At 35.4% G+C, this 22,016-nt stretch overlaps 2 protein-coding genes across 2 annotated transcripts; one reads left to right on the forward strand and one right to left on the reverse strand.

The window, feature by feature from the left end:
* The first annotated feature begins 12,993 nt into the window (after positions 1-12,993).
* ERD4 (Early-responsive to dehydration stress protein (ERD4)) lies at positions 12,994-17,045 on the forward strand. The gene is made up of 5 exons (XM_079058563.1): positions 12,994-13,528; positions 13,866-14,011; positions 14,742-15,847; positions 15,944-16,199; positions 16,425-17,045. Exons 1-5 carry the CDS (start codon positions 13,255-13,257, stop codon positions 16,836-16,838), a joined length of 2,196 nt encoding a protein of 731 aa, XP_078914689.1. The 5' UTR covers positions 12,994-13,254; the 3' UTR covers positions 16,839-17,045.
* A 2,784-nt stretch (positions 17,046-19,829) lies between these two features.
* On the reverse strand, positions 19,830-21,486 carry DLAH (alpha/beta-Hydrolases superfamily protein). Its single transcript, XM_079059940.1, has one exon. It carries the CDS (start codon positions 21,445-21,447, stop codon positions 19,942-19,944), a length of 1,506 nt encoding a protein of 501 aa, XP_078916066.1. The 5' UTR covers positions 21,448-21,486; the 3' UTR covers positions 19,830-19,941.
* Between the last annotated feature and the right edge of the window lie 530 nt (positions 21,487-22,016).

Here is a 22,016-nt window from a genome sequence, read left to right on the forward strand (position 1 = left end):
TTGGATGCATCGCAGTAGACAACGAAGTCTTTCGTCCCCCCGTGCAGGGACAAGATAGGTGCGCTACACAGGGCCTGCTTCAATGTTTGAAATGTAGTATCTTGCTTGGCTCCCCAACTAAAGGTTACACCTTTTCTGTGTCAGGGTGGTTAAGGGCTTAGCGATTTTGGAGAAGTTCTGGATGAACCTGCGATAATAGCCCGCGAGACCCAAGAATTTCCGGATTTTTGTGGGTGTCTTTGGTGCCGACCAATTCTCAATCGCCTTAATCTTGGAAGGGTCCACGTGTATTCCTTCCTTGCTAACCACGTGACCGAGAAAATTTACCTTCCTGATCCAGAACTCACACTTCGAAAATTTCGCGTATAGCTTTTCCGCCCTTAATGTTTCCAACACCTACCTCAAGTGTTGTTTATGATCATCCTCACTCCGAGAATAGACAAGTATATCGTCGATGAACACGATTACGAACTTGTCTTGGAAAGGGCGGCACACCCGATTCATCAGATCCATGAATACTGTCGGTGCGTTGGTCAGACCAAAGGGCATCACTATAAACTCATAGTGTCCATAGTAAGTTCGGAATGCTGTCTTTGCCAGTTTGGAGAGATTCTCCTCTCAAATCTGTCAAAACCATACATTTTCTCTCTATTCATGATCCATCCTCTTGATTGTAGCGCCGATCGACAACTACGACTCATCAATTGTGCCATAATGAAGCAGAAATCCTCGTCAATCGAAGCTACCAGTTCAACGACCCCTAATCGGCACCTCCACCTTCTCGTTTCTCCTCCTCCACCAGATTTTCTCTCGTCTCTATCCTCCACCATATGAAGATTTCAAAGATGTGAAGGGGGTAACCGAAGGAAACCCTAAATCCCTCTCACAGCCGATCATTACAACCCTAAATCTCACTTCTTTACACTAGAATATCTTTTTGATAGATAGTGTTCGTGACATGGATGAATTCTTCCAATCGGCCACTACAACTACAAGCAGCTCGACAACCACCTATTCATCAATTTTTGGTTACAATAAAAAGGATTTTAGTTAGCAGCAAGATATCAAGTCAAAGGTTAGTTGTCGCTATCATGAATTCTGTTTTAGCTTGAATTTCTTTGTTTTTATAGTGATTTTATTGCTTCGAGTTCCCGATCTGAATCAGCTCACACTCATAAGGATTCATGGAATATTCGAAGATTTAGTTATTTCTGCTTGAATTTCTTTTTTTTTTCTTTTAATTTTGTTGCTTTTAAGTTTCTGATCTAAATCCGTTCACGTTCATTAGAAAAAAGGCATATTTATATGTAATGCCCTGTTCCAAATCGTTACCCATTTGGGTGTGGGTGATGAAATGTAGATGGTAAGAGCATTCGAATTTGGTTTTAGTGCCAAGTGGTATTCTAGTAAATTGGCAGTGGGCTTTTATAGAAATTGGATTTTGTGTTCGGGGAACTTTATGACAAGTATGAGTTGATAAAAGTGTAAATCTTCTCGATACCTTTTCATGGATATTAGGATGGTCGGAATTGGATTTGTATCAAAGAATTTATGGCCCTCGGAATAAATTAGGGTTTAAGGGAAAACCCTAGTACGCGGGGCATACCAAGGGAGTACGCAGGGTGTACTGATGCGAAGTGTTCTACTCCGTGCGTAAGGAAGTGTACGCTTAGCGTAGTGCAAAGTTGGGATTGGGGTGCGAGACCTTGTACGTTGGGCGTACGAGGAGTACGTTCGGTGTACGAGGGAGAATATGAAACCCTAATTTCTAGTGATGTACCCTATATAAGCTTTATGTTAGTCCCTTTGGTTCATTTCTAAGCTAGCCTCCATACCCTAAAAACCCTAAATCGACCCTTGTAGCCTCTTGGTGGTGTTCTAGAGCTATTAGAAGGAGTTGGTGTTTATTTTTGCCCTTGGGAAGGAAAGAAGAAAAGCTTGAAGTTGTTTTGCTTGGTGAGAAGCTTTGGATCTAGAATCATCATCTTGTGGGAAAGCTTTCTGAGGTATCAAGTTTGTATCTTGGCTTGTTTATGTCTAGATCTCTTCTTGGTTAGGTTGTTGTGATTTTGGTCTCGCTTTTGGGTCTATGGATGAGTTAGGTCGTTTATGGGCTTATTCTTTCAGATCTGAGTTTGTTTTGGTATCCTTGAGCATAAAGGTGCAAGCTTTATGTGAATTTTGGTGTCATTCATGCATTAAGACATCTATTAAGTCCCTTTTAAGCTTAATAGCTTCATTTAGCCACGTATGAACATAAATTTGGCAAATTTACGTGATAATCCAGCTCAAGCAAGTCAGATCTATGTTCTGGAGCTTTGTCTTAATGGTTTAAGTGAAAAATCAAGTTTGGGTTGAATAGGGAGAGTACACTGGGCGTACAAGCAGTTACGCTTAACGTACAAGCCTCCAAGCGAGTACATTGCACGTACGTGCTTGTACGTCCCGCGTACTCGGTCTGAGTGGGCCTTGTATGCTTGGGATTCGGTTTGGGCTCTCTTTTGGGCTTGGTTTCTTGGGGCTTGGTTGGGCCATCTGTGTATACCCTCAGCCCATAGCCATCGGGTTGGAATGCCCACACACTATGAGTCCAATCATCCTCAGGATGGAATACTATCAGCCCACAACCATCTGGTTGGAATGCCCACACATTATGAGTCCAATCATCCTCAGGATGGAATACTCTCGGCCCACAACCATCGAGTTGGAATGCCCCGGTCTGTTAGCTCATGCCCAAAGTAGAAAAGCCTCAACCACCAATCAAACATATGCGTATGTATCAGATAATCATATAAAAGTCTACAGAAAATCAAACTGATCTACAGATCACTAAGCATAGAAACATCCTATCTACTAGGATACCGATCTAACCGATCATAACCACATAGAAACATCCTATCTATAGGATACCGATCTAACACATATCACAATAGTAATAAAGCAGGATAACAATTCAAAGGGCCAGTATTGGTGCCTTCGACTATAACACTGTAAATTTTCAAACCAAAATTTTCATTTTAAAAGCACAATAAACTCATAAGTTGTATTTCATGAAACCACATGTATCTCAAAATGTCAACATCAAAATCACAAATAAAGTCAAATCCCAGAATCCTCAACATAGTCCCGAACAAGTGTGTACAATCATGCCAATGCCTTCCCGCGGTCCTGGGACGTACCTGAGACACATCACACATAACACGGTACGCACAAAGCTTAGTGAGTTCCCCAAAATACCACATACACAAATAATAAGCCTCTCATGGCTATAACTCGGCATGGACCCTCCGGTCTCATGCTTCTCGGTATGGACCCTCCGGTCATGTGTCTCAGTAAGGACCCCCCCCCCCGGTCTCACAGCTCAGTTTGGACCCTCTGGTCCTGTCTCAGTGGAAACCCTCCGGTCCCACAACTCGGGTTGGATCATCCGGTTCTATCTCTGTAAAACACAGAATATATCATATATATCACACAGATAAAATGCATAATATCACATAACTCAAATAAGCACATAAGACGCTCCGGTCACACATAGGTACCACTCATGGTAAGTATAGTGAGAAAACTCACCTTCTAAGTAGGCTACGAAAATGTGTACTGCTCGAACACGAATCACCAAATCTAGCCTACATGTAACAAGCATCTCTAATTAACACTTAAAGATCACAATTCCAAATATACCCATGATAGTCTCTCCCTAGCTCCTAGGACGGGTAAAAGACCATTTTACCCCTCCATGGTCTCCATAAGTCCTGTCTTGACCAAACCCTAAAGTCAACAAAAGTCAACACTCGAGTCAACTGTCCATGTTGACTTGATTCGCCGAGTGCACCTATGTGACTCGCCGAGTCCCTCTTGTTCCTCAGAACATCGCGAAAACCCAACTTAACTCGTCGAGTCATCTCGTCTACTCGCCGAGTTACCCATATCCAGACTCATCGGGGAAAACCCAAGCTGACTCGCCGAGTCAGCTCTTTGACTCGTCGAGTCCCTTAAGTCATTTTCTCATTCAGATGTTTTTAAGTCATAAAGCAACCCCAAACTCTAGATCTGACCTCCCTAGGCTCGATTATCATGTAAAGCCACAAGCTTTACTTCCAGCATGACACTTAGGGCTAGAAATGCCAAAAACATAATCCATTAAGGGTTTCTCACTCAAAAGCTCCAAATCTCTTGATGAACTCAATACACTCAAAGTCCTAATATTAGAAGGAAAAAGCCCTAACTCCATAAACATGAGATCTAACCAACATAATGAGAAAGGTGTGGACTTTTTACCTTTCATAGAAGCTCTGGACGAAATAGAAACAGATCTAACAGCCCTTTCTGGTTCCTTGCTCGAAATCCTTCCTTTCTCTTCAAAAGATGCACCAAAGCACTTAAGGATTAGCTCACACACTCTCTCTTAGCTTAAAGACCGATTAGGGTTTCACACAGGGGAGTTGGGCAGCTGGTGAGGTGAAAATGAGAACATAAGTTCTCTTAAATAGGCCCCAACCCCGGAGATTAGGGTTTTCATCTCACAGTGCCTATTCGGCGAGTCGTCTCTCTGACTCGTCGAGTCGGTCATTAAACCCACGTGGCCAACCACGACTCTACTCGACGAGTTAAGGCTCCAACTCGTCGAGTTACTCAATAAAACCCAAAAATAAATATATAAATAATATACATGGGAGTCCGGAGGTTACATCGACCCTTGAGTATAGTGAGGAAAACTCACCTCACATGTAGTGTTGAATCAAGAAGATCAAATCCCAACTCTCAGCTCCGATATCGACTGCCTACAACCACCATGTGACTCACTTCATAAAAATCTTGAATTACCAAAATACCCTTAAAGTCGAACTTGGTCAAACATGGTCAAGGACAACAGTCAACAGTCAAGGTCAACAGTTCATGTTGACCCAACTCGTCGAGTGCATCTAGCAACTCGTCGAGTTCCTTCAGTGTTCAAAAAACTAGGAAAAACCCTAGCCAACTCTCCGAGTTATCTTATCAACTCGCCGAGTTCGCTCAGTATCCAGAAGGTGGGAAAACCCGAACCAACTCGTCGAGTTGGCAGGGCAACTCGTCGAGTTTTCCTAGCCTTAATGCATTCAGACACTTACAAGCGAAACCAAAGCCCAAAACTATAGATCTGGTCCCTTAGGACTGAAATACCATGTAAAGTTGTTAGCTTTACGTCCATGTATGGCATCAAGAGGGCCAAAACACTCAAACAAGGCTTATCAAGGGACTTAGAGCATGAATGAGGGCCAAGACTTGATAAAGCTGGCAACTTTAAGTCCATGGAGGCCATGAGATGTCCAGATCTGAAACCATGGCTTCATAACATGCTCAAATCCAAGAATGGTATCAAAATAAGCTAATAATGGCCATAAACTTTCAAAAGAAGTGATCTAGCAAAAGGGATGATCAAGATAACGACTTTATACCTCCAAATGGTTGCAACAACACTGAAAATCCCTGATCTAAAGCTTCTCCCTTCAACTTTGCACCACTAACTTCACACTCCTTCAAGAAAAGCACCAAAGAACACTCTTTAAGCTCACACACACTCAAAATGGGGAAAGAGGCACGATTAGGGTTTTCTCTGGACTGAGGGGACGATGAGGGAGGCTAACAATGGGTCATAAGTTCTTTAAATAGGGTGCAAAACCCTGAAAATTAGGGTTTTCATGTTCAGCCTTCAGTTCGTCGACTTGGGGCCTTCCAACTCGTCGAGTAGACCCTGAAAGATGTTCGGTCATTAAAACTCTACACGACGAGTTGGAGCCTTCCAACTCGTCGAGTTGCCCTGAAAATACATATATACGCTTTTAAATTCATACCTAAAGATTGGGATGTTACAATCTGAGAATAGGTGTTTTGGATTCGGGAAAAGTTAATGGGCTTTAAGGTAAGGCCCAAGTAAGGGTTTGGGCCTAATTTGGAAAATTAGGCCATAAATGAGCTTTGGATGATTATTGGTTATGGGCCTTTATGATTGGGAATTTAGGCCTTAGAATTGGACCCAACTAGGTGAGGGGTAAAATGGTCTTTTTACCCCATATACAGATTTTTGGATTTGGATTGGAACCCAATTGATAACTGGGTGTTATTTGTTTGATAGCGCGAGGATTCTATGCAGCCAGAGATTTATTCGTGGGTTCAGTTGGCGAGGTGAGTCTCCTCACCGTGCTATGGGTCGAAGGCACCAATGACGGCCCATTTGATTTATTTATTGTAGGAAGACCAGGGGTAGCCCTTGGCATTTGTATTAAAGACCAGGGGGTGGCTTATGGAAATCTGTATGCAAGACCAAATTCTGGACTCTGGCCGTTAATTAGATAAGTAGTGGTAGATTGTATGCTAGTTGTCTTTGTGATGCTTGCATGGAAGACCAGGAGGTGGCTCTTCGTATTTGTCTGTAAGACCAGGGTTTTGGTCCCCAACTTGGCAATGAAAGACCATGACACGACTCGTGGCATAATGGCAAGACTATGGATGACACATAACACCTCCTAATGTATGATTGATATGTATGCCTTGTATGTTATGTATGTTATGTGATATTTAGGGAACTCACTAAGCTTTGTGATTACAGTTTGTGGTTTACAGTTTCAGGTACTTCTAGTTCGAAGGGGATGGGATCAGTTTGATCGCAACGCATACACCCGTGTTTTCCTCAACTCGATATTTTGGGAATGTAATCTGATAATTGTTTTTATTTGAAATACTTCTAAATGTTTGAATAAAGGATAAATGAGTGTTTTTGACTATATTAAAAATGAAATTTATATCCTGTGATTTTCGGGATGTTACATTATAGGTCTATCAGTTGCTTTTGTGTGATGAACATGTTGTATTGTTGGATTTCCTTTATTTACCCTTAGATTTCCGTTTTGTTGTTTGATCTGTTTTGAGTTCTATGGATATGCGCTTTAAATTTTATGTCTGATGTAGTGTGATTGTTATTTCAAATAGGAAGAACTCAGATCTGTTCATGCATTCATACTGATTTTGGTTGCATTTATCACATTTAGTTATTTGATCTTTAGCTAGGTGATTTATGATCTGTCTAAATTACTTACATTTCATTTCACTGTATATGTTAGCCTTGTAGAATATCTCTGCATGTTTCTTAGGATGAGAACAAAAATCCTTGAATACTATTGGGAGGAAGACTTTGATGCTAAGTTCTTTTTTATGTTTTTGGTACATTCTTATAAAAATGGTCGACACTGAGGATATTCAGCCCCTTGTTTATGACATTGATATTTCTTATATTTAGCATAAAAATCTTATGCTTTCTTGAATTAGATCAATTTGCTGCCTCTGTTGTATCTTGATCTAATTGGTTTGATTCTTTGTTAACTCTATAGGCTGGGTTTGCTGGTGATGATACACCAAGGGCGGTCTTACTTTTTACTATTGATTTATGATTTTTAGTTGTATTAATTATAAGTTAAGAATGTGAATTTGTTTTTTGTTCTTAGTGATAGGTTTTGGTTGTTGTGTGTGAGGAGCTTCCTCCTGATTGACTTCTCTTACTCTATATATCTTCTCCAGATCACAGTTTTACATCTCTTTTTTTTTTGCATTTTTTGTTATGTAAAATTTGTAAATTAGTTCATGTCATAAAGCTTTAAGCCCCCGCTTGTTATGCATTCGGATGTTGCATGCTGCATGTACTCCATTTAAAAGAAGACCACTTTTCCTTATTATTGACAGTGAGAAAAGTAATGCTTTTAAGGTAAGTTTTATTCTTTTAAGATATTAGTATTATATATTATATACCTGATACATGATTTTAAGAAGATAAGTATTTCAATTGGATGTATGAAACTCACTTACTCATTTGTTTGGTTGGTTGTGCACCAAAAAAAGATAGCCATTTTTTCATTTTTTTCTCTCTCTGCTCTAACTTTTGTTTTTATGTCTGTTGGCTCATGAGCAGGCTCATGAGCAGGCTGAGAGTATTTAGGAAACACAAGGAAGAATGAGAAATTCTGGAAAAGGAGCTGAACCACTTCAGTTTGGGCATTTACCTTATCATCAGGCTCCGCACTAGACAAAACATTAAAAATATGCAACTTAATTGTATGACAGTGTACTACCATATTATATAGTTAGGGAAAGCCCTTTAATATAAATGTATCACGTTTATTTAGAATTAGAATGATTATTTATATTTGACATATTATATACTATGAAATGGATTGTTTTTTTGTATGATATGTTCTTTTATATTATGATACTCATTTAATTTGAAAATTAGTAAATCTATAAAAAATATTTTTTTTTAAAACGCTTCACATTATGACACACAAAAATGTGTGTCGTTTTTCTTTATGACAAGGGCTTTCTTGACACGCAATGTATGTTGTAAATGTGTGTCGTAAGGTTACAATACACAAATGTGTGTCGTCTTCCTTTATGACAGGGTCTTCCTTGACACGCATTTGCGTGTCATCTATGGCTTTTACGACACACATTTCGTGTCATTAAATGGTGTTTTTGTAGTAATGGCCACAGATGGTTGCGATGAAAGGCGCCAGAGATGGTTCGTGAAAGAGTTGTCAGAGAAGGTTGAAAAGAAAGGTGTCGTTGATTGTTGGTAAAGGAGTTATCGTCTAGGGTTAGTACTGGGAATGGAGAAGGAGATCGCCTTCACAAGGGATTTTAATAAAAAAAATGAAAGGAAAAACCACGTTTTTGTTAGTTTATTTTTTATTTTGAAAAAAAATACAAAAATGATACCTAGACTAAATGCAACCGGGAAACGAGAATGAAATTGGTTAATTACCTTATTTAACATGTAAAATAATACATTAAGGGTCTATTGCGCAAAAAAAAAGTTAGTGATAAATCTGAGACAAAGCAATAAGTTCGTTGTGCTACAGTGTCAATTTCCCTAACATTAAAGATACGTAATTTGTAAGTGATTTTGGAGAGTGGCCATGTTATCGATGTCAGGAAAAAAGATAGAAATTAGGATTCCATGTTTTTAAAACATTATTAATACGAACATTGTAATTTATAAACTAGTACTTAGGTTAATACATGATAATATTTAAATAATTATTTAATTAAATATAAATTAAAGTTAAATGGGTTAGTGGGTTGAAAACAGATTGATAATTTTACCCGACTCAACCTATTTAATTAAATGGGTTAGACGGGTTGACCAATTTAACTTAAATGGGTTGAAAATCCCAACCTAACCTGCTAATTGTAGGTTGGGTTGGTGGGTTTTATTGATTTTTGTCAGCTCTAACTGTAGTCCTTATGACGGATATTTTGCATATATGTCCCTGTGGTTTATTTTATTTTATTTATTTTTTTATTTATTATTATTTTTTTTTTTGCAAAGGCGGTCCTTTTAGCTAACGTTGTTAACTTTTTCAATTAAGTCACTTATAAAATTACACATTTACCCTTCCTGCCATAGATACCATTTATGTAATTTGTTCAGGCCACAATGCATTTATGTAATTTTGTCTATTATCTATTATTTTTTTATTTAATTATTTATATTTTTATTAATTAGATTTTTTTTCACGTTTCTAATTTTCTATTTTTGTTTATATCTTTTCGCTTATACTTTTTAACGTTTTTGTTCAATTATTATTTTTTTAAATTTTTTTACATTTTATTCGAATACATTTATTAATGTTTTTTTTATATTTTGTTCGAATACATTTTTAATGTTTACCTTTTTTATATGAAAATTGAGTAATCTAACAACTTTTATATTGCATTTTTAAATAACCACTTTTAATTATTATTTTTTTGAAAAATAACCATTTAGTCTAGATTGCATACATTCCTGACCATATTATTAAACGAATCAGATCTGACTTCGTATTGTGGCCCAGTGTACAAAACACCCATTACGTACTGTGTTTCGGACTTCTCCCTTCTGGGCTACTCCAACTTATAAAAATGTTTTCTACCAATTAAGATTTCAAACATTTTGCAGGTATATGTCACTTTTTTGTATGATTATATGTTCAAAATAAAGTTGAAGTATTTTTTGTATGATCATATGTGATTAATGGGAAATAATGTGTTTTTCTTCGATTTCGATGGTTAATTGTGATTAATTGGAATTAATCACATATAATCATACTAAAAACACTTCAACTTTATTTTAAACATATAATCACCTATAATCATACAAAAAATCGATATATACCTACAAATGTTGGGTCTCTTCACTGATAGAAAACATTTTTCAAAGTTGGAATAGTCTAAAACGGCAAAATCCGAAACGATGTCTGAAATAGAGTACAAAATGGGTTTTCTGGACAATCTTTCTGACATAATATATATAGGGGATCACAATACGTGTCAGATATGATGCATTTAATAATATGGGACCGAATACATAAATGGCCCCTATGGCATGGCGGATAGGGCAAATGAGTCATTTATAGGGGACTTAACTGAAAAAGTTAACACATTTAGTAAAAATGACCGTCTTTGTAAGATTTTGAAACCACAGGGAGCATCTATGCCAAAAATTCGTCATAAGAACTAAAGTTGATCGATTTTGTCAACCACATGAACTATTTTTTTAATTTTGTCTAATTATGTATTTTTAGATAACAAACTAATGCTATAAAAAAAGTAAAGAAATATGTGATTATCAAACTATGAACTAAAAAACTATAACGGCATCATAAAGTGTTTTAAAAATAGAGACAATTACTAATCTAGTCAAATTAAGTAAGTGATTAACAATTTTTAGCCAAAAAAATTAGGATTTGTCTCAAACTAGCCCACGAAACCGTAGGTGCTTAAAATGACCTACTGTTTCGCCCATTTACCTACTGTTTTGATTTTAGTATATAAAGATTTTTTTTTCATTTTTCACTACGAAACCGTAGACGAAAAAATGGTCTACTGTTTCTTCTGAGAAGTCTACCGTTTCCCAAAGAGTAGATTAAAAATGATCTACTGTTTCGTCTAAAACCTACGGTTTTGGGTTTTTTTTTTAGTATTTGACTACTAATTCATGTATTTTGACTACTATATCATACCTACTATATATTAAAAGAAAAATCTCTTTTAGAGTAAAAGTTAGTGTTTTTTTTCCATCTTAAAAAAAATAAAAATAAAAATAAAAAACAATAATTTTTGGACGAAACAGTAGATCATTTTTAATCTACTCTTTGGGAAACAGTAGACTTCTCAGAAGAAACAATAGACCATTTTTTCGTCTACGGTTTCGTAATGAAAAATGAAAAAAAAATCTTTATATACTAAAACCAAAACAGTATGTAAATGGGCGAAACAGTAGGTCATTTTAACCACCTACGGTTTCGTTGGCTAGTTTGGGACAAATCCTAATTTTTGGTTAAAAAATGAGAAGTCATTAATGAATTTGGTTAGATTAGTAATTTTCCCTTAAAAATATCATTAAATTAAAAAAAGACAAAATATATTTGGGTGCAAATAAAGTGAGCCGAGCACGAGTTTGACTAGGCTCGAGCTCGGTTCGTTTCGATCCTTATGATATGGAGCTTGAGATTGGCTTGTAAAGATTTATACATGTTCGACCTCGGCTCGTATACAAATATCCTAATTCCTTAAAATTATACTTATTAAATAATTGCTAATTTTAATATATAAAAATAAAAATATTTTTTTATTATTATATGTAGACTCGTTTAAGTTCATGGACGTAATCGAGCTTAGTATAGGGGTGACAATTGTTGACACGACACGACAAAAATACACGACACGAAACGAAATTTGGACGAAACTGAAATTCGAATTCGTGTTCGTGTCGTGTTCGTGTTAAGTGTAAAAAACACGATGTCGTGTCGTGTAGTGTTCGTGTTTAAAACTCGACACGAAATTTACAAGATTTAGCATTTATTTGTCGTATTTTTCGTGTTTGTCGTATTTTTCGTGTCGTGACAATTGTTGACACGACACGACAAAAATACACGACACGAAACGAAATTGGGACGAAACTGAAATTAAAATTCGTGTTCGTGCTAAGTGTAAAAAACACGATGCCGTGTCGTGTCGTGTTCGTGTTTAAAACTCAACACGAAATTGACAAGATTTAGCATTTATTTGTCGTATTTTTCGTGTTTGTCGTGTTTTGTATGACTAAATATTAATTAAATAAACTAATTTTTTATTATGTTATCTTTTTCGTGTCGTGTTTGTCGTTTTTTAATCGGTTCGTTTTCGTGTTAGTTAAAACAACACGAAATCGTGTCGTGTCGTGTTCGTGTTACATAAAACATTGTCGTGTCGTGTCGTGTCAGACAAAAACACGACACGATGACCCGATTTGCCACCCCTAGCTTAGTAAGACATACTCGAGCTCAAGCTAGTTTAATAAACAAACCTAATATTAAATTCGAGTTCGGTTTAGACTCGTTTAAAATCGATCTCGAGTTAAGCTTTTAGCTAGTCGATCTTGAATAGCTAACGAATAGCTATATTCGTTTGACTCGTTTGCAACCTATAACAAACTATATTTTTCTTTTTAAAATACCTTATGTGTGAGAAATGGTTATTATCGTCATAACGATATTTTGAAAATAAAAATAAAATTTATTATAATTTTTAAACACTTTATTTAAAAAGGAAAAATCAAATATTGTGCTACTTTTTGTTAATATTTATCTTTATGCTTACTAAATCAAAATAAAAATATAAAAATTAAGAAAGAAGATTATAAAAGATAATTGGTGGATAATAGATTTCATATGTTAGTAAGAGGATAAATAAAAAAGAAAAAAAAAGATATTATTATTTTTTATACAAAAACATGTTTCAATTTGTCTATTATCCACTTTAATAAAAAATTAATATTTTCTCATTGCTATTTTAGTTAATTATGTCTATAAAAAAACAATTAAATATGATTATTATATTTCTATAATTTGCAAATGGATCAAAATTAAGGTCCTAATTTACAATGCTTATTTTTGTAACATGTGATGCTGCCGACGAAGTTTTTATTTTATAGCAAGGGGGAAGGGGAGGACATTGATATTTTGAGTTCCCACCATCGATGCGAAAACAGCCATGATTGCACCTCTGTACAGTGTACCCATTGAGGCCCTCACCTTTACGTATACTCTATTTAACCTACACCTTGCTTCACTTTCCCTTATCCAACGGTAACTATTATTCTTCAACTACCCTTTAATTTGCTCAAACAGATTCGAATGAAATTCATAACTGTGTGTTCGTAGAGAGTGATACAGAAGAGAACAGTTGTGATTTTAGAGAAGGAGAGCGATGGATTTGAGTTCGTTTATTACTTCCTTGACTACTTCGTTCATCATCTTCGTCATTCTGATGATTTTGTTCGGCTGGTTGTGCACGAAACCAGGGAACACAGTTGTTTATTACCCGAATCGGATCCTTAAAGGTATGGATCCATGGGAGGGAAGCAGATCGAAGACACGTAATCCGTTTTCTTGGATCCGTGAAGCTTTTTCTTCTTCTGAAGATGATGTTATTGCCTTGTCTGGAGTTGATTCTGCTGTTTACTTCGTCTTCTTGGGCACTGGTTCTCTCTCTCTCTCTCTCTCTCTCTCTCTCTCTCTCTCTCTCTCTCTCTCTCTCTCCATATTATAATTTTGAATCTCAGTTGGATTTTTCGAGCTAGTGTTACTTCGATTTGACGTTTGCTCACTCGTTAACAACTTTTACAATAATATAATCTGGTGTAAAGCATGTTGACGTTTAAGATTAGTTCAATTTTTTTAATTTGAATTGTTTCATAAAACATAAAAAATTGTAGGAATATGTGGTGAATCAAAACTCTAACCCCAAAATTAAACACTGATTCATGTCAAACACCAAATTTAGAGGCTAATCAATTATCTTTTTTTTTTTTTTTCCAGCATTTGGGATATTTGTTCTATCAGGTATTGTATTGCTACCACTATGTTTGCCGCTTGCCACCACTGAAAAAATCGCCCGAGTCGTGGATTCAACTGGGAAAAATGCTTTCAACGACCTAGACAAGCTTTCGATGGCACATCTCAAAGTTAGTAAATCTCATATCTAACATAAAAAAAAGAGAAATTAAATATCCTTTTACTTTTTGTTTCTAAAAATCTTACTGCCCAATTAAATGATGACATATATCACATTTAATGTTCATTTAATGATATCTAAATATAATAAAATGACACACCTAATCATTTAATTAGGTAGGAGGATTTGTAGTAACAAAATTAGGAGGATATTTAATTTCTCTAAAAAAAAATTATATAAAAGAGCTCTAGAATAATCAAATATCATGGATGATATTTAGAACTTTTAATGTATTAAATATTTTATAAATCAAGAAATATCAAAAAATTAAGAAATATTTTTCAGAAGTATGTTACTTTTACTTTAGAGTAAATTAATGTAGTTCGAGTCTTTGGTCTATTTTTATCACAAAAAATAAAAAATACAGTTTTGAGTAAATATAGCTGGTAACTCAAAGGAACAAATTTGTATGGATATTTCAATTTTGAGATACCAAGCGACCAATTTTGGACTTTACTTGTTATGTTTTATCGTAAGCTAAGATATTTTAGAAGGTAAGATATTTTAGAAGGTAAGAAATAACATTGTAACTATTAGTATTATCTTTTAATAAAATAACATAAGTAATTAGATAATTGGTTATTTTATTTTTGGAATATTGAATATATACATTTATAATTTATTGATGTGATGTTCCAATTAACTTTCTATTATTAAACTCCGTCACTTGTTTCTTTTAGGAACACGGTTCGCGATTATGGGCATTCGTATTAGCTTGCTATTGGGTATCGTTCGTTACATATTTCCTTTTATGGAAAGCATACAAACACGTATCCGATCTACGCGCCGCCGCATTAATGTCACCGGAAGTAAAAGCCGAACAATTCGCCATTTTAGTCCGCGACATTCCAAAATCATCGGAAGACCTTTCTCCACAAGAACAAGTCGACACATACTTCAAATCAATCTACCCCGATACCTTCTACAAATCACTTATAGTAACTGAAAACAAACAAGTCAACAAAATCCACGAAGAATTACAATTATGTAAGAAAAAACTCACCCGAGCCGAAACCATAAAAGAGATGAACCCGGAAGCTCCGACTCCGACCCACAAAATCGGGTTCCTTGGGCTCATTGGTAAAAAGGTGGATTCGATTGAATACTACAATGAGAAAATTACCGAATTGACCCCTAAGCTTGAGGCGGCGCAGAAAGAAACGGTGAAAGAGAAGCAACAAGCGGCGGCGGTGGTGTTCTTCACTAATAGAGTAACGGCGGCTGCGGCGGCTCAAAGCGTGCATGCCCGGATGGTTGACACGTGGACGGTTTTAAACGCGCCGGAGCCCCGACAAATTTTATGGACGAATTTACCGAAATCGTTTTACGCAAGGGAGATCCGACAATACGTTGTGTATTTCATCGTATTCTTGACGATATGTTTTTACATGATTCCCATCGGGTTGATTTCGGCTTTCACGACGTTACCTAATTTGAAGAAATTGCTTCCGTTTTTGAAGCCGATTCTTGATCAGGATATGATTAGAACAGTTTTGGGGGCGTATCTTCCTCAACTTGCGCTTATTATTTTTCTCGCTTTGCTTCCGAAATTTCTCTTGTTTTTGTCGAAGGCGGAGGGGATTCCGACTGTGAGTCACGCGGAGAGGGCGGCGTCGGGGAAATATTTTTACTTTTCGGTGCTTAATGTTTTTATCGGTGTTACAATTGGTGGGACCCTTTTCGATTCGTTTAAGGATATCCAGGAAAAGCCTGACTCCATAGTTGACAAGCTGGCAACAAGTCTTCCTGGCAACGCTACTTTCTTTCTCACTTTCGTGGCTCTCAAGTAAGTTAAAGTTCCTACAGAACAAAACAGATTGTAAGTTGTAACTAAGAATTTATGTTGATTTATTTTTTATGTTAATTTTGTGTTAAAATTTAGGTTTTTTGTTGGTTATGGGCTGGAGTTATCGAGAATAATTCCGTTGATTGTATTCCATTTGAAGAGGAAATATCTTTGCAAGACTGAATCAGATATAAAAGAAGCATGGATTCCAGGAAATCTTGGATATGCAACAAAAATTCCTAATGACATGCTAATTCTCACGATTGTTATCTGTTATTCGGTCATTGCTCCTCTAATTATTCCATTTGGGGCAATATACTTTGGACTAGGATGGCTAGTCTTCCGTAATCAGGTAACACAAATCTTTTGGTAGTTGTACTTATAAATACAGACTAAAGTCATTAAATAATAACCTACTTTTTCTATAGTCACATCGAAGTGATTAAACTCTTTGTACATCCTACTATCTGTAGGATGTACAAAGAGTTGATCGGTTTCCTACTTAGCAAACCGATCAAATTTAAAAATACAAAGATCTAGGAGCTTAACAGTGCGTTGTCATATCGTGATCTTTCAGGTACTCAATGTCTATGTTCCATCCTACGAGAGCTACGGGAAGATGTGGCCACACATCCACGTTCGCATCGTCTCCTCATTACTACTGTTCCAACTCACAATGGTGGGTTACTTTGGAGTAAAGCAGTTCTACTTCACCCCAGTCATCTTCCCACTTCCGATAATGTCTCTCGTCTTCGCGTTCGTTTGTAGCAAGAAATTTTACAGGTTTTTTGAGTCCTCGGCACTTGAAGTCGTGAGCCATGAGTTAAAGGAATCTCCAAATATGGATCGTGTATTCAGATCCTTCATTCCTCCGTGTCTTAATAATGAAGAAGAGAATGAAGAACAACAGTTGCTTAATGCTGAGAGAGGAAATGTTAAACAGTACGATAATGCGTTATCGCAAGTTTCGAAAATAGGGGCGAATGTTTGAGAGGGAAGAAGGGGGTTGTTGTGTGGTTGTGATTTGTGATGGTGTGTTTGTTGATATGATTAGTTAGGTATTAGCTGTGTGGATGTATCATGTATTGTTTGTTGTTGATATTGTGTGTATTCTTAGTGGAAATAGAATGTTAAAACTCCAATTTGTAAGTTGTAACACACATGTGGTTAAAATAGATAATCTTGTACGGTTTGGTAATTTTGTAAGCTGTGTATTATTGATAGAATTATTTGATGAAATGATAATGCTTTCCCTATTCTTCCATGTAATCAAGAAATCCCTTTTCGATTATTCCTTATTTAAGACAAAATTACAAAAATGGCCCCTGTGGTTTGCCAAAAGTAACAAAGTTAGTCCCTATTAATTTTTTTTGATGCAAATGGCCCCTGTGGTTTGCAAAACTTGCACAGATGGCCTTTTTTACTAACGCCGTTAGTATTCAGCCGTTTGGGACTAAATTAGCAAGGGTATTTTCGTCTTTTCAAGTATAAAGGGACTGGATTCGCAACTTTGGGTAAACCATAGGGACCATTTTTATAATTTTGTCTTAAAATGATAAGAATGAAGGGAAGAGGATTCGAACTTGGGACCTCCTTCCCCCCTCCTTATTCAACCAAAGCTCTAACCAACTAGGCTAGAGCCAAACTAGTTATTTAATTCCGAAAATTAATTAATATTATATAAAAGCGTAAATAATTAATAATAAAAAGTTAATAATAATTAATAATAAAAAAATTAATAAAACAAAATTAATAAAACAAAATATATTTTTAACGTATTTTTTTTATGTATTTGTTTTACATAAAATATTTTTTTAATGTATTTAAAAAAATACGTTTTCGTATACTATGTTATTACATTGCTATGATCCTAAAACATATTTTTACGTTTTCATATAAAAATATGTTTTTTTTCTCATATAGAAAAAAAAAGTTTTTTTACGTATAAAATATGTGTTTTATATATTTAAAAAATACATTTTCGTATAAAATGTTTTTATGTAAAAACATTAAGAACGTGATAACATAATGTAAAAATATGTTTTAAGATCAAATCAAAACGACTTATATTTTTTACGTAAAGCAAACTAAAGACGTTAACATTATGTAAAAATGCGTTTTTTTTACATAAAAATGCATTTTTTTTACGTAAAAATGCGTTTTTTTTACGTAAAAATATGTTTTTTACGTAAAGCATACTAAAGACGTTTTTTTTACGTATAGGTGATTGATCCCTCACCCATATAACGTTTTTTTTACTTAAAAACGTTAACGTGATAACATATTATATGAAAACGCATTTTTACGTAAAAAATATAAGTCGTTTTGATTTGATCTTAAAACATATTTTTACGTTATGTTATCACGTTCTTAATGTTTTTACGTAAAAACATTTTACACAAAATGTATATTTTAAATATATAAAAAACATATTTTATACGTAAAAAAACTTTTTTTTTCTATGTGAAAGAAAAAAAAACGTATTTTTATATGAAAACATAAAAATATGTTTTAGGATCATAGCAATATAATAATATAGTATATGAAAACGTATTTTTTAAATACATTAAAAAAATATTTTATGTAAAACAAATACGTAAAAAAACAAGTAAATTTTTTGTAAAAAATATTTTTTTACAATACGCAAAAAATATATTTTGTTTTATTAATTTTTTTATTATTATATATTTACGCTTTTATATAATATTAATTAATTTTCGGAATTATAGAACAAGTTTGGCTCTAGCGTAGTTGGTTAGAGCTTTGGTTGAATAAGGAGGGGGAAGGAGGTCCCAAGTTTGAATCCTCCTCCCCTTGTTTATTATCATTTTTAGACAGAATTACAAAAATCGTCCCTATGATTTACCCAAAGTTGCGAATCCAGTCCCTTTATACTTGAAAAGACGAAAATATCCTTGCTAATTCAGTCCCTAACGGCTGAATACTAACGACGTTAGTAAAAAGGGTCATCTGTGCAAGTTTTGCAAACCACAGGGGCCATTTGCATCAAAAAAAATTTATATGGACTAACTTTGTTACTTTTGGCAAACCACAGGGACCATTTTTGTAATTTTGTCCTTATAATGATTGTGCCACATTTATTTTGATTATTTTGGTGACTAACCCTTGGTTTTCGTCGATGACACTAATAATTGTACTAAAAGAATTGATAATGATAATGTTTCCCTATTCTTTCGTGTAACCAATAAAACCCAATTTTTACTAAAAGAATTGATAATGATAATGTTTCCCTATTCTTTCGTGTAACCAATAAAACCCAATTTTTAATCATTTAGGTGATCTAGGGTGGAAGTGTCATCTTTCCTCTCATTCCGTATTAACAAACCAGGTGTAAAACAAACATTTAAAGAATGACATTGGATAGAAGAAGATAACATTCCATTCATAATAATAACTAACATATTACGATGAATAGACTTACATTTTTTTTAAAGACGATATATATTAAAAGACTAGCTGGAAAGCTAGTTGAGCACAATTAAATGACATGTACACACAAGCACCCAGGTATCAATTTACGCTTTGTTTTTATTTTGTCCATTACTAAAATAATGTCCGATGATTATATTTCCTTTTCTAGTCAATAAACCCCATTCTTTATTTCTTCCTAAATTTGTCTTCTTGAGTTTTTCGTTTTCATCCACTTTTTTAAAGATTTTGGATATATATCAATATTTTGGTTTCTTGATTTGATTTATATTTTCATAGTAAAGGTGGATTCATTAATATTGAACGCTATAAATTAGAAATTTCTTATTATTTTATGGGATCTGATTTTTTATTTAAAAAAAATCTTTTTTGGTTTGGATCAAAATTTTAAAGTTTGGCATTAAATTACACCTAATCCATTGTTTCCTATTTTCAGGAAAAAGACATGAAAAGTGAAAAACCAGGCCACCTGGCCCAAAAGGTGTTATGCGGGCCTCCAAGAAATAAAGAGTATATTTTGATAGACATTAAATTTGTTTGATGTCGGATTATTTATTTATCGAATTAGAATATTTATTTCAAATTTGTAACACCATCAATTATATAACAAAAAATAAAAACAAAAAAATCATATTAACATATTGCTACAGATCATAATTTTCTTCTTCTTCAATAGGTGAAGGTACGTCTTCATTTTCCCTTTTAGGTCTAATCCATCTCCCAAATTCATTCGAAACCAACCCTTTGTTCCTCAATTGATACCAATATGCAGGAATTCTAAGCTCATTTACAAGCATATCACAATACTTATTCACAAGTGCCAAATCCCGTTTAGCATCCGATCGAAAACTCGAATTGCTACTCACAAATCCATCAACAAGATGCAAATACGTCTCAGGATGATGAACACCGATGAAATTCGACCCACGTTTCAGAAAAGGTGAAGCTCTTGCATCAAGCTTCAACTCTGCTCCAACATGGTGGTAAACCCAATCAAGGGTACCTGTCAAATCGTCGAATTTTTGTAAAGTTTCATTGAAGACGATACCTGGCATTCGAGGGACTAGATCTTGTTTGATTGTGATCCGTAGTGCTTTGACGCCTCTGTGGTGGAGTTCATCCCTGAATGCGATGTTTCCGACTCTAGGTGCACCGAAGGAGATCACGCTTATCGGAAGAGTTGGAAACGTCATGGCGGCGTCGTACGCGTTCAGTAAAGCTAACGCGCCGCCCAGGCTGTGGCCGGTGATCGTGAGACTCACTTGTTCGCCGGTTGATTTGTAGAACTTCGTTAATCGCTTTATCTCTTCAATTACTTGCTCCGATGCACTGGTTTTGTTGTATCGTGTTGACATACGCTTCGATTTGTAGATACTCAGAAACCCTCGCTCCACCTTCGCTTCTCCGTGCCCTAATGGCTCGAGATCTCGTTGCATATCTTCATACCATTCGGAAGGAAGCACAGTGCCACGCCACGCCACCACGATGTCTCTTCTTCCGATCGTCTTCGATTCCAGATCATTACTCACAGCAATGTAACCCATCCAATTGGAATCCTTACTCCATGTATCAGTCACGTATGATTTCTCAAGCCATCTAGGGATTTCAAATTGCGACATGGCGTAAATGTATTTTCTCACATCATAACCATGTTTCGTGAGCCCTAATTTTTCGAAAAACTTCCGGCGATTAAACAGACAGCTTCCACAATACTCCGAGAACGAATCAAAATCAAAAGCGTCGTATGTCGCCTGAGAAAACTCGCCATATTTAATCAACTCTCTACGAACAAAAGGATGAAGCGGATCAAGGAGGTTTTCCCAATCGGAACAACCGTGGATGTCGCGCCATATACTCGAAATGTCTTCCTTCGGTGACGTCGTCGGCAACTCCAGCTTCGCCTCCGCCTGAGCAACAACGTTCCAGTCATTACGGTGGAGAAAGTTTTTGAGCGATGGCTTTTCGATATACAGATTCAAGAGGTTTGAGATCGATTTCGCTAAGCGAGTTGACTTGTTTGATCTCTTATCACCATCGTTAATGGCAACCTCGTTGAAAGAAGCGGTTATTACAAGGCGGCAGGCGTGGTTGTGCTTAGCAGCTGAGAGCAGTTGGTGACAGTGGTTGACCGGATTCAAAGTGGCTACCATGTTAACCGGATTAGGACTGAGAATTGAACGACAGGTAGAAGAACTTGTTTATATAGTAGAAGAAGAATCAATAATATACTAAAATTGCTAGATCCAGAATAAGATATGATGTTTTATGAATAATGTACAAGTTACTAAATCGGTATGTGTTTGTATTTAAAAGTTATTGGTGTGGAAAATAGAATTTCAGCTTAGGCCCATCTAGTCAAAGTCGGGCCGCGTTTATTCGAAATTCGTTGGAAGTAACCCAATTTTGGTCAAATGACATGTATTCAACATGTGTTCACAAATTTTCAAATGTTTATAAAAGTAGCCGGAAAATGATAGTAAATACTTGGAAGTTGGAAGTTGGAAGCTGATATTTGAAAACTGGTCACTGGTAAGTTGCTGGTGTAATTTTTATTTGTATTGAAGTGTTCGAGAAAAATAATTGATCGGTTGTTGGTGTAATTTTTATTTGTATTGAAGTGTTCGACAACAATAATTATAAATTTTTGAAATGTGTAGAATTATATTAAATCTAATAATTAAATGTTCTTAAAAGCTAATAGATCTTAAAAATAACTTTT

The sequence above is a fragment of the Lactuca virosa genome, chromosome 7, assembly GCF_052849685.1.
Source record: "Lactuca virosa cultivar CGN04683 chromosome 7, Lactuca_virosa_CGN04683_v6, whole genome shotgun sequence".
NCBI lineage: Eukaryota > Viridiplantae > Streptophyta > Magnoliopsida > Asterales > Asteraceae > Lactuca > Lactuca virosa.